This window comes from Mustela erminea, chromosome 5 (genome assembly GCF_009829155.1).
Source record: "Mustela erminea isolate mMusErm1 chromosome 5, mMusErm1.Pri, whole genome shotgun sequence".
Taxonomy (NCBI): Eukaryota; Metazoa; Chordata; class Mammalia; order Carnivora; family Mustelidae; genus Mustela; species Mustela erminea.
Window position 1 is genome coordinate 40673080 of NC_045618.1, and position 13531 is coordinate 40686610.

Below are 13531 nucleotides of genomic sequence, written 5' to 3' on the forward strand. Positions count from 1 at the left end.
ATATATTACAGAGAGGAGAGAGAGAGAGAACATGAGTAGGGATGGGGCAGAGGGAGGGGGAGAAGTAGACTCTCCATTGAGCAGGGAGCCTGACGTGGGGCTCGATCTCAGGATCCTGGGATCATGACCTGAACCAAAGGCAGACATTTAACCTACTGAGCAGCCACCTAGGTGCCTGAAATAAAAAACAACAAAAAAAAACCCAAAAACCTTTTATAAGTGTTAGTTTGATCTACCCTAGACTTACCTATTACTTTCATTTATAATATTATTGTCATATTTAACTTTGCTATGAAAAATAGAAGTGACACTTTTAAAATGCAACAGAAAAGCAATTTAACTTGAATTTATATGGTAAATATTGGTTATTTGCAGTGTCGAAATTTGGGGCACCTGGGTGGCTCAGTTGGTTGTGACTGACTCTTAATCTCAGCTCAGGTCTCAATCTCATTGTCATGAGTTCAAGCCTCGTGTTGGGATCCATGCCGACTTAAAAAAGGAAGAAATGTGATAGTTAATGTTATCCTCTAATATTACTGGTACCTTTTGTGCTGCTCAGCTTTAGTGTTTTTCTTTCAGCTTATAACTCCATCCAAGCAACTAAGAAAAGAAAGCTAGAGTTGTACAGTGGAGATTAGTGAAAGTGGTAGCATGTGTGAGTATGTGAATACAGATGTGAGTTTCCCCACTTACTAAAAATTGCCTTCAGGTATTAGTCACATCTTAGAAGGAAATGGTCTATCATAATTTCTTTAAAGGAAGATGAGGAGCCATAAGTGAGTTTATTAGCTATAAATTGGAGAAAGGATACATAAGGTCTGTAGAGTTACAGGCCTTGTGCAATCAGCTCTTCTATGGATTGTTTGCAGCTTGGATGATCCTAACTTTCAGAGTATCCATACTTTGGAATTAAGATGTTCATAAAGAGATAATTTATTCCCACTGTCTACATTTCATTCAACCATGTCTCAGTTTTCATTTTGAAGCACCATAAATTATCTATAAGACAGTGATTAATATATTAGGGATTAATTAGAGATTCCTCAGAGTTAATTAATCTAGGATTACTGCTTTGGAAACTGTGTTTTCCCCTGTGACATCTGTCAGCCAATAAGTAGGAAAAGGTTACAGAATAGTCTTTTAACCCACTGGAATTAGTTCAACCAGAACACTTCTAGGTTGTAAATATCCTAGGGATCAGTAGATGCCCTGTCTCTCTGCTAGTTTCTCTCAGTGGAAAGCATCTGTCTTACTAAAAATAAGTCCAAAATTAAATATATCAGTTTGACCAATTGTTCTTAAGGGGTGACCATTTTGTGCCCCAGAAGACAGTTGGTAATATCTACAGACATTTTTGATTCTTACAGTTTTGGGAGACAGCAGACATACTGCTAATGTCTGATGGGTAGAGTTCTAGGATGCTGCTATAAACATCCTACAATGCGCAGGACAGCCATACCCCTACCCTGACTCCCATCCCTAGCAAAGAATCCCCCTACCCGAAACATCAGTAATACTAAGGCTGAGAAATGGAGATACACCATTTGCAAATAAACAAGAGGTTCTTCCCTCCGCTTTTTATGTATAAGCAAATACATTTGTTTAAGCGTCCAAAGTACATTGTCCCATGTAGATCAACAGGGACAATTTGTGTTTCTGGAATTAGCTTAGCACACCACATTGTAATCAGTAGTTTGCCCTCTAATTCTATATCACATTAAGTGAGTCTCTTTTCTGATCCAATTGTTGTGACTCTGCTTTGGACATACTCAGTCTCATTTTTTTTTTTTTTTAAAGATTTTATTTATTTATTTGACAGAAATCACAAGTAGGCAGAGAGGCAGATAGAGAGAGTGGGGGAAGCAGGCTCCCCACCGAGCAGAAAGCCCGATGCGGGCCTCGATCCCAGGACCCTGAGATCATGACCCGAGCTGAAGGCAGAGGCTTTAAACCACTGAGCCACCCAGGCGCCCTCAGTCTCATTTTTTAAACAACTACTTTATAATTAGAGTAGAGTAGTAGAAATCGTACATAAGTCAAGGTCTGCCTGAAATTTCTTTTACTTTTTATAAAAATTTTATTTTTTATTAGAATACAATGGTGAATATTAATATTTGTAAAAAAAAACTTTTTGAAAACATATGAAAAGGCCTGTAAAAAAGATTAAAACAATTTTAAAAATTTAAGTGGTCAGGGGCGCCTGGGTGGCTCAGTGCGTTAAAGCCTCTGCCTTCGGCTCAGGTCATGATGTCAGGGTTCTGGAATCGAGCCCCACATTGGGCTCTCTGCTCAGCAGGGAGCCTGCTTCCTCCTCTCTCTCTGCCTGCTTCTCTGTCTACTTGTGACCTCTGTCTGTCAAATAAATAAATGAAAAATCTTAAAAAAAAAATTTAAGAAGTCACTATATATAAACCATTATACAGTGTGCTTTATATGTGTGACTTCTGTTCATCCTAACAATAGTTGTGTGAAGAAAATTCTGTACTTTCCCAATGCTACAGATGAGGAAATGGAGAATGGTTAAGTAACTTATCCATCACTATAGTGCCAGTGGTGAAATCAGAATTGCTTATCCAAGCAGTCTGACTCTAGAATCCATTCTGTACCAGAGAAAGTGTAATTTGTAATACTTTTCTGACAGCCTGTGACAATTTGTATGAAAAAATATAAAAAGATTTTACTTTCCTTTTCTCATTTTCTTTGTGGTAGATCAGAAAATTTACAGAGTTGTTACCCCGAAATAATCACCTGTATTGTTGGAATATGCATATGTGTTGGATTTTTTTAAATGCAGTAATCATATTTTAGTTCCATGTCATTTTGATGTTGCAAGCTAGCTTTATGAAAGTTTTTTTAATTAGGTATTGTACTTATTAGTTCATATTTTTAAAGTTTGTTTTAATAATTTTAAAAATGTTACCGTGAATTAAAGTATAACCTGTCACCTAATACATTTTGAAGTCCCAAATAAACATTTTTTGTTTTGTAGAACCTACTGTAGTACCAACCACTTCTGCGAGAATGGAATCACAAACCACAAGCACTTCCATTAACAATTCAAATCCATCTACCTCTGAGCAGGCCTCTGATGCTGCTTCAGCTGTCACTGGTAGCCAACCCTCCATAGTGTCAGAGACTTCAGCTACTCTTACAAGCAATAGTATGACTGGTACTTCTATAGGAGGTATGTAATAAAGTGGGGGGAGGCCGCTTTCATTACTCTTGTTAGAAAAAGTATTGATTTTAAGATTTTAGCTATATTAGGAAGAGCATATTCGTAGAATAAACTGTATATGAGCAAAGTAGTCTCTTTAGAATTAAACTTTGATTTCATATTTGAGTTTGTGTGCTGTATATTACCAGAGTATCATAGCTCAACTGAAAGAGATCAGCGAGAATTAAATGGCTGATTAGAAATACAATAACAAGAGAAAAAAATAGGTAAATCTAACATCAAAATTTAAAACTTTGGTACATCAAAAGACACTGTCAAGAAAGTGAAAAGGCAGCCTACAGAATGGGAGAAAAATACTTTAAAATCATGTATCTGTTAAGGGTCTAGTATCCAGACTATGTAAAGAACTTATACAGCTCAACAATAAAAAGACAGATACCCCAGTTTAAAAATGGGCAAAGAATTTGCGTAGGTATTTTTCCAAAGAAGATACACAGTTGATCAAGAATGTCATGAAAATAGCATCATTAGTTATTAGAGAAGTGTAAATCAAAATCACAGTGAAGTACTACTTTTTCCTTATCAGGCTGTCTGTTATTCAGAAAAACAAAACAAAACTATAGAAACAGGAAATCAAAAAATAACTGGTTGTTGACAAGAGTGTAGAGGAATTGGAACTCTAATGAACATCTGGTGGGAATGTAAAATGCTGTAGCTGCTATGGAAAACACTGGTGGTTCCTCAAAAAGTTAAACCATAGTTACCCTATGACCTATAGTCTCACTCCCAGGTATGTCCCCAAAAGAATTGAAAATGAGGATGGGAATTTTTTAAAAAAAATTGATGATGTCCATTTGCTCAATTTTTTTTTTTTTTTTTTTTTTTTTTTTTTTGCTATCCTATCTAAGAAACCATTTCCTAACCCAGGATCACAAAGAATATACTCTTGTGTTTTAAGTGTTTCAGCTCTTACCTCAGATTATTGTTTAAGTTAGTAGGATATTTCTGGCTCTTTTTCCTATCACCTGTTTTTTTTTTTTTTTTTTTTTTTTTAAGATTTTATTTATTTATTTGAGAGAGAGAGGGCATGAGAGTAGAGAGGTCAGCAGGAGAAGCAGACTCCCTGCAGAGCAGGGAGCCTGATGTGGGACTCAGTCCCAGGACTCCAGGATCATGACCTGAGCCAAAGGCAGTTGCTCAACCAACTGAGCCACCCAGGCGCCCTCCTGTTATCTGTTTAACTGAGCATTAAGCTAGCCTTTCTCTCCTGGAGGATGGCATGGAGATAGGAACTTGCTAAACATTTACTGACTAGGGTGTTATAGACCCTGTAGCTCATAGATATCACTATATCACCATTAATAGTGGAACTACCTTATGCTTTCTATGTTTTTTTACTTTTTTTTTTTTTAAGATTTTTTAATTTATTTATTTGACAGACAGAGATCACAAGTAGGCAGAGAAGCAGGCAGAGAGAGAGGAGGAAGCAGGCTCCCCACTGAGAAGAGAGCCCGATGTGGGGCTCGATCCCAAGACCCTGGGATCATGACCTGATCCGAAGGCAGAGGCTTTAACCCACTGAGCCACCCAGGCGCCCCATGTCATTTTTTACTTTTAATAGTATTTTATTTAATTCTTACAGTATCCTTATAGCTTACATTGAACAGATTAGGAAATCTTCTTGTGGCTGGATTTAGGTTTCTCTGTTGTGGAAAATTAAGGGGAGAATCCACAGTCCAAGGAGGTTTCCCCAAAGATGTCTTTTTAAAAAAAAAAACTTTATTTATTAAAAGAAATAATAAAGATTTTATTTATTCATTAGATAGACACAGCAAGAGAGTGAACACAGGCAGGGGGAGAGGGAGAAGCAGACCTCCCTCCAATTACGGAGCCCGATGTGGGGGTCGATCCCAGGACCCTGGGATTATGACCTGAGCCAAAGGCAGATGACTAACAACCGAGCCATCCAGGTGCCCCCCAAAGCTGTCTTTTCAATACTATATTCTTTGAAGAAAAAAAAAAGTAGGGAGAAATGAAATGGGCAAATTTTTATTTCATTTATCGAGTGTATACTCTTTTCTGAGTACTGTACCTACTGTCTTATATGTTATTTTATTATCATTTAATTCTTAAACTTTGCTTGTTATTTATATTATTCTTCCCACTTCAGAAATGAAGGTATCTGGATACCTTCAAATATGCTTTCAAAGCCAGTAATAATCTTTGAGGCAAAGATTTTAACTTTTCTCATTCATTCCTTTCTCTTGGTAGCTTTATGTACTCTCATCTTGTCTAGATTTTATGTGATGCAGTCCCAACTTCAGTACTGTCTCAAAGCTTTTATTATTTGTTTTTTAAGACACTTGTTCACTCAGAATTCACATTTAATATCTAGGGTAGTGACTTCACTATCTGAATGGTTTTCTCATGATGCTACTTTACCTATATTGAAGACTACCTTTGGGATAGACTTGCTTGTGTTGTGTTTCTCTAAACTAGCAGAACCTTGTTCCAGGCCGAATTGTTTCTCTGAATAAACCTGATAGAAGCATATACAGGTAGTCATAGGACATCAGGGGCACTCAGTTCTGCTGACTTTATTTCCTGCTAAGACACTATAGAACATCAGTCTCCTATTTTCTTCACATCCTGTCTTTATTTTGTACCTTCTTGCATATTTCCATCCTTGAATCATGCAAGCCGTCTAGCTTCACTCCTATCCAGGTTTTTAGATGGGGCTAGTAAAAATTACAGATCCAAGCAGATTGGTGCCTCATGAATTTATGGTATCTAATCTTGGGCTTTTGGTAATAAGTTGCCGTAGTGTGATGTATCTCATTTAATTCCCTTTCTTTCCCCTTAGTGGCTATTCCATAATTCCCTTATTCTCCTCCAGACATTGATCCCCCCAGGGAAAAGTAAATAAAAAGTAAATGAAGGTTCTCAAGCACTCATAACTTCCAACCCTTCCTTCTCTCCTGACTCTTGGTCTTTTAACTCCTTTCTTTTCTTTCCAGTCCCCCTGCCCTTTTTAAAAGATTTTATTTATTTATTTAACAGACAGAGATCACAGGTAGGCAGAGAAGCAGGCAGAGAGAGAGAGAGGAGGATGCAGGTTCCCTGCAGCCCCTCGTGCGGGGCTGGATCCCAGGACCCTGGGCTGACCTGACCTGAGCTGAAGGCAGAGGCTTTAACCCACTGAGCCACCCAGGCGCCCCCTTTCCAGTCCCTTTCTTCATGCTCTACCTCTTGTCCCTTCTTGTCTCCTTGACTTTGCTTTAACAGTTACCTTCTCAGCATCTTTGCTTGTTCATTCCCTTAGTGCGCATATGTACATTTGTGTTAAGTCTTGTACACTTAAATGGATCTTCTATACCTTAAATTCTTCCTTTAACTTGCTTCTGACTCCTGTCAAAATAAATATATTAAAAGTCTGGCAGTAATCTTCTTGTCATCTCTGTTTTCTCCGAGGCCTCTGTTCTTAACCTTTCTCACTGGCCCATCTCATAACTATGTGTGTTTTCAGCTACCACCAATATGCCAGTGACCTTTGTTTTTGTTTCCAGAGCCCTCTCTTTGTTTTAAATTTTCATACACAGCTGGCTATTGGATATCTCTGGACCATTCTGCAGTCACCTCAGACTCAACATGTGCCAAGCAACTCATCATCTGTCTGAATTTTCTATGTGCTCATTGCTTTAACCATGCATGATATCTTATATATTCATTTATTCCAGTTTTTATTGAGTTTTTATCAGGTACTGTTGTAGGCATTGGGAAGAAAGCATAAATTTTCTGTCCTAGTAGAACTAACGATCTAGGGGACAATAATAGCTAACATCTTTTGAGCTTGTAATATTGGTCCATGATTTATATTAACTCTGATTTTTATAATAACTTAGGAGGCAGATTCTGTTACTCTTCTTATTTTATAGGCGATGTTATAACTTAGGAGGCAGATTGTATTACTCTTCTTATTTTATATGCCCATGGTTATATGATAATGGAGCAAGTATTCAAACCTAGGAAGACTGGCTTGGAGCTATACTCTTCCTTTATGCCTATACTCTTCCTTTATTTCTCAGTCCTGACACTGTTGTCTTTGTGCTGCACAGTTCTTTGTTTGGGGGCTACCCTGTGTGTTGTAGGATATTTAGCAGCATTACCAGTAGTGCTGCTTCTCCTCCAGGTGTGACAACCAAAGTTATCTCCAGGTGTTGCCAAATGTTCTTTGGGACACAGCATTGCCCTATATAGAACCCAGTGCTTCTGTTCTAATGCTGGAATCAACATATCTTAAATCTTAATATATCCTAAATTGTTTCTGTACTTGATGATGATCTCCTTGAGGACTAAAGGTCAAGTTTTTCTCTTCTTAGCACTTAGCTCCATGCATGTCTGTTTTCCCTTGCAAGGTGAATTTATAATTAGCAAGGGCTTATTGAACCACCTACATTGTGCAGTTCTGTTTCTAGTTGCCAAAGATAAAACAACAGAGGCAGACAACCTCATAAGTTATTTTTTATTTTTTTTTAAATAAACATATATTTTTATCCCCAGGGGTACAGGTCTGTGAATTGCCAGGTTTACACACTTCACAGCACTCACCAAAGCACATACCCTCCCCAATGTCCATAATCCCACCCCCCAACATCATAAGTTATTTTAAAGGCTAGGACTTTCGGGGTGCCTGGGGGCTTAGTCTGTTAAGCATCTGACTCTTGATCTTAGCTCGGGTCTTGATCTTGGGGTAGTGAGTTCAATTCCTTCATTGAGCTCCAGGCTCAGCACAGAGCCTACTTAAAAAAAAAAAAGGCCAGGACTTCGTTTTCACCATTGTATTTTCCAGTGTCTTTTGTAGATCCTTTACCTTGCCATTATTATGTGTAAGACTTGCCAAATGAATGAATAGATGCGTGAATACTTCTCAGTAATCCTTCCAGAATTGCAGTGAAAGTACTTGAACCAGTTTTATGTCACTGGGCCGTGGAATTAGTTTTTCTGGTGCAGGTTTGTTATTGTCTCATTTTTAGTGGACACTCTAGGCTCATTCTAATAAAAAGGAAGTGTTTTATTTGCGTGATCAGATCTTTGTATTTCACTTCTAATTTATGGCAGTTTTCCTTGGTCAGTAACTCTGGAACAAGAGGAGATTGAGTTGCCTTTACTTTGGGTTGCTAGTCTGTTTAAACAACAAAGAGGTTCTGCACTCTAGGAAAACAGATTAAACTGTACCCTATGAAGTAGAACTCTAAGGTCAGTTGTCTTTTTGAGGCCATATTATTAGTGATATGACCTTTTAAATATGTGTTCAGCTGTAAATATAGTAGTGTGTTTTCTTCTCTCACTCTCAGTTTTGTATTAGAAATATTTGAAGACAAAGAGGGCAAGTTCTTTCTGAGCAAAGAAGTATCATGTCTTTTCCTTCATTCACAGCCTTATGAGTGACAGATCTTTTGCTCTGATTACACACTCCTCTCCTACATTTTATTTTATTTTATTTTTTAAAAGTAGAGCATGCACAAGGGCTGGGGAAGGACAGAGGGAGAAGGAAAAGCAGACTCCCTGCTGAGCAGGGAACCTGGTGTGGAACTGGATCTCAGGACCCAGGGATCATGACCTGAGCCAAAGGCAGATGCTTAACTGACTGAGCCACTTAGGCGCCCCCCTCTCCTACATTTTAGAGTTGGACATAATCCTCAAATAGTTGGATTTGTAAAATTAAAGTGTCTAAATTGGAAGGAACTATGAAGGCCATTTAGTCTACCCACTGAATGGATTTAGTGTTCCAGAGGTTTTTGATCATTTTTTGAAGTCACACAATAAATGATACTCATTTTTGCAATACTTTGTCCTGGAAGTTGAGATAAAACCCTGAAAATGTTGCCAGAAGTAATGCTACTATAACAGTTATTGCTACAAATATTACAGCATATGGAAAATAATTAATGTTTGAATCAGCATAGCAAAGATAGGCTGTTGATCATAGTCTGTTCCTGATAAACTAGTTGTAACTTTGTCCAGGTTATTTAAGAAAATTGGAATGCAAGTGAATGAAAGTGACAAAATTACAGAACTGACTTTGACTCTGCTATAATTTCGTTTTGAAGGAAGACACTTTGTGGTGTCTGGGTGGCCCAGTCTGCTAAGTGTCCAGCTCTTGATTTTCCTGAGGTCATGATCTCAGGGTTGTGAGATTGAACCCCATGTCAGGCTCCATGCTCAGTGAGGAGTCTCCAGAAAATTCTCTCTCTCTCTCCTTCCCTCTTCCTCTGCCCATCCCTACTCAAATAAATAAATCAATCTTTAAAAAAAAGAGAGGGAGGGGCGCCTGGGTGGCTCAGTGGGTTAAGCCTCAGGTCATGATCTCAGGGTCCTGGGATCGAGCCCCGCATCAGGTTCTCTGCTCAGCAGGGAGCCCATTTCTCCCTCTCTGCCTACTTGTGATCTCTGTCTGTCAAATAAATAAATAAAATCTTAAAAAAAAAAGAAGAGGGAGCTTAAAAAAAAAAAGTTAACACCTTGTCAACTTTTTTGTTGTTGTTGTTACAAGTTACTTATAATATTTAACCTCTCAGCTGATGCTAAGGAGGTAGTATTAACTCCAGGAGGCAGTTGGAAATTAGTAAAAATTAGTAATTTTTTTCCATCCAAGTTCACAGATTCCTGAATTCTACTTCCAAGGTTAAGAACCTTTACAAAAGAATACAAGAAATTTGTCCAAATAAGACAGACTAGGAGCTTGGGGGGTAAAAATAACATATAGAAATTTAGAATGGAAATACTGCCTAACAAGGTTAGATCACAGACCTTGCCCTGAAGAGAATCAGGAAAGGCAGGATAGAACAAGTATGGGAGGGCAGACTGAGGGAGATTACAGGGAGGTTTGCTGCAATCAGACCTATCAACCAGAGCCTGAAGCACCACACCCAGATTCATTTATGTGAGCCTGTAAATTCCTTTTATTATTTTAGCCAGTTTGGGTTAGATTTTTGTATTTATTTGTGAGTAACTAGAATATTTCTAATCAGTATACCAGCCCAGAAGAGATTGGCTAGGTTCTTTGAGCCAAAAAGGAGCAGGGTATCCCTGGTCTTGGTTACTCTTGAAATAGGGCTGGAATAGTGGTGCTCTAGAATCCTAAGCGTTCTGAAGAGATGGCTCAGGTATTAGGTGCAGAAGCGGGGAAGGGGAAAGTACAGGCCTCTGGGCCCTTCACTCTTCCTTTTTTTTTAAGTTTTTATTTATTTGTGAGAGAGAGAGAGCAGGCACGGAGCACGGGTTGGGTCAGAGGGAGAGGGACCAGCTGACTCCCTGCTGAGCAGCAAACTCAATATGGGGCTCAGTCCCAGAACCCTGGGATCATGACCTGAGCTAAAGACAGATGCTTAACTGACTGAGCTACCTAGACACCCCTCCACTGTTCTAATTTTTATATTTTACGTAAAAATAAAATATCCTTTTAAGATTTTATTTTTAAGTAATCTCTATACTCAACATGGGGCTCAGACTCAACCCTGAGATCAAGAATTGCTCGTTCCAACCGACAGGGTCATTTAAACGTCATGGTAGGGACGCCTGGTGGCTTACTTGGAAGACCATGTGACTCTTGATCTCAGGTCATGAGTTCAAGCCCTATGTTGTGGGTAGAGATTACTTAAATAAAACTTAAAAATCTACAAAAAAACACTATCATGGTAAATATGAGTCACGTGAGAAATTTAGGCTTTCAGAAAAATCCCAATGAAGATCACTATCCAAAATTATGTGATGGGCGGATTTAGTAAGAATGTGGTGCTATCACATTCTTATTTATAGAGATTTGAATTTACTGAACAATTAATTATTTACTTTTATTATATTATTTTTTTATTATATTATAGACTATTATACACAGTCTCTATTTTTCACACAGTGATATTTGATCATTTGATGATATATGCATTTTTGTTTATTTCAAGATGACTCAAGGAGAACTTCATCTAGTGCTGTAACAGAAACTGGCCCTCCTGCAATGCCAAGATTACCTTCCTGCTGTCCGCAGCACTCGCCATGTGGAGGGTCATCACAGAATCACCATGCATTAGGACATCCACACACAAGTTGCTTTCAGCAGCATGGCCATCATTTTCAACATCATCACCACCACCATCATACTCCCCACCCACCTGTCCCAGTTTCTCCCTCCTTTAGTGATCCTACCTGCCCTGTGGAAAGACCTCCACAAGTACAAGCACCTTGTGGAGCCAACAGCAGTTCTGGTACCAGCTATCACGACCAGGTATGTGGAATTTTATGAGGTGGTCTTTTTTCTTTTTCTTAATATTGAAAAACTGTGCTTGTTTCAGGAGGAAAAAGAAAAACAACCCTAATGTTGAATTTTATATAGTAAACAAGTTGTTCTTGTTGCCCTTGCAAAAGTGGCCCAATTTAGTGGTCTTTTTTTTTTTTTTTCTAAATTCTCTAGGATTTTCTGATGGTCTAGGTTACTATAACTAACTGAGAAGGTCTGGAATGTAGAAAATTAGAAGTGGTAGTGTTTTTTATTCTGAAATGGTTTTTGGTGTTTTTAGTTAAATACAGTTGAATCTTATCTTTGAAATCTTATTTCATGGTGTTGAAATTGCAGTGTCAACCTGATTCATGGGAAATTGGGAAATTTTCCTAGTTTTTTACCCTCTTCCTTTTACTCTGGAGCTGCCTATATCTCCACTCATCTAGAAATAAACTGCCTGTTCAGATGCAAACCAGTGATGTAGTTTCTCAGGAGCCGATGAGGTTTTTAGTTCATTGGGAATTGAAGTATCAGTAACAAAATTATAATTAAGTAATTTAGTTGATATTATTGATGGGCGCTTGAAATGTCAAATAAATTAGTATTGGTGATCATGTGGAGTAGATGAAGGTCATGTATTACATGCTATTTTAACTTTTGCTATGTCATCTCTAACATTGTGATATAACCTAGGTAGGTACATACTTTGAAAAACAAAATACAATTTTTTTTTTAAAATATTTTATTTATTTATTTGACAGAGAGAGATCACAAGTAGGCAGAGAGAGAGAGGAGGAAGCAGGCTCCCTGCTACGCAGAGAGCCCGATGCGGGGCTCGATCCCAGGACCCTGGGATCATGACCGGAGCCGAAGGCAGAGGCTTTAACCCACTGAGCCACCCAGGCGCCCCAACAAAATATAATTTTAAGGTCAAACTGTAACTGATAACACCAGAAAGTAGTCAGAAAGAAAATTCAGAGCAACTGTTTTTCTGTATCTCCTGACCTTCATCTTCTTGCTTCATCTTCTTAAATTTTGATGGTTATCTCTCCTGGATCTGACTAAAAATAATTAAGAAAGAGGGATGTTCCTTTAAAAAGAAACAAAAGACAGGCTACTGTTTTCAAGAGTAAATTTGAAAGGGTTTAGTAAGAAATATGATTAAATAGATTTTAGACTGTGTTTCGATTCTCCTAATGGTTCTAAGTATTAACGTCTGCTGATCGTCTAAACCTGTTCTTCTTCTTGGGAATGAGGAAGCATCAAGAAAAAACTTTTTAGTGGACTGAATGAAAGGCCCTGCTTCAAAGCAAAATTTTCTTTGACTAGAAATATGAGCTGAAAGAGGGAGGGTTTTGAAGTATCATAGGAAAATGGTGAAGAAGTGAATCTGTTGACTTTTCCCACATTCATTCAAGAGCTACCAAAATGTGGGCTTTTTGTTTACAGAATATTCTTGTTGAACTAATAAAGTAATACAGTTGGTTTGAGAGATCATGTGTGTATGCAACATTTTCTTTTAACCTAAGTGAGTTAATTATAGGTAGAATCTGTTACCTTTTTTTTTTTTTTTTAAGATTTTATTCATTTATTTGAGAGAGAGAGAATGAGAGAGAGCACGGGAAGCGGGGAGGGTCAGAGGGAGGAGCAGATTCCCCACCGAGCAGGGAGCCCGATGTGGGACTTGATTCCGGGACTCCAGGATCATAACCTGAGCTGAAGGCAATTGCCCTGCCACCTGAGCCACCCAGGCTCCTTCTCTTACCATTTTGTTCACATAAAATAAATGTAACCTATTCACTTATCTCTAAGTAGATGTATTTGGACTGTACACAAAACTTGAGGAAAATCAACAGGATCAGACAGTCAGTGGTGATAATGGGTTTGTAGGAGAGCGGAGAGTAAAGTTTTAACAATATAAACAGTTTGAGACTCATGCAGACATTGGAGGACTCTGAAATCAACCACATGCTCATGAGACAATGTCATATAGTCTCCACTTGAGACCTGTGTGGGCATAGCAGGAAATTGAGGAGTGGAAGAAGCAAACTGATCTGAGGATTTTGTGATTGTGTTGATGT

The 13531-nt window shown here is 38.3% G+C and overlaps 1 protein-coding gene across 9 annotated transcripts in view; it reads left to right on the forward strand.

Moving 5' to 3' along the window:
• The window catches only part of RNF111 (ring finger protein 111), a 97860-nt gene that overhangs the window by 65067 nt on the left and 19262 nt on the right, over positions 1-13531 (forward strand). For all 9 annotated transcript variants that reach the window (XM_032342695.1, XM_032342698.1, XM_032342692.1 and 6 more), the window contains exons 5-6: positions 2990-3184; positions 11137-11456. In XM_032342695.1, the coding sequence (XP_032198586.1) occupies positions 2990-3184; positions 11137-11456 (515 nt within the window). The remainder of the gene's footprint in view (positions 1-2989; positions 3185-11136; positions 11457-13531) is intronic.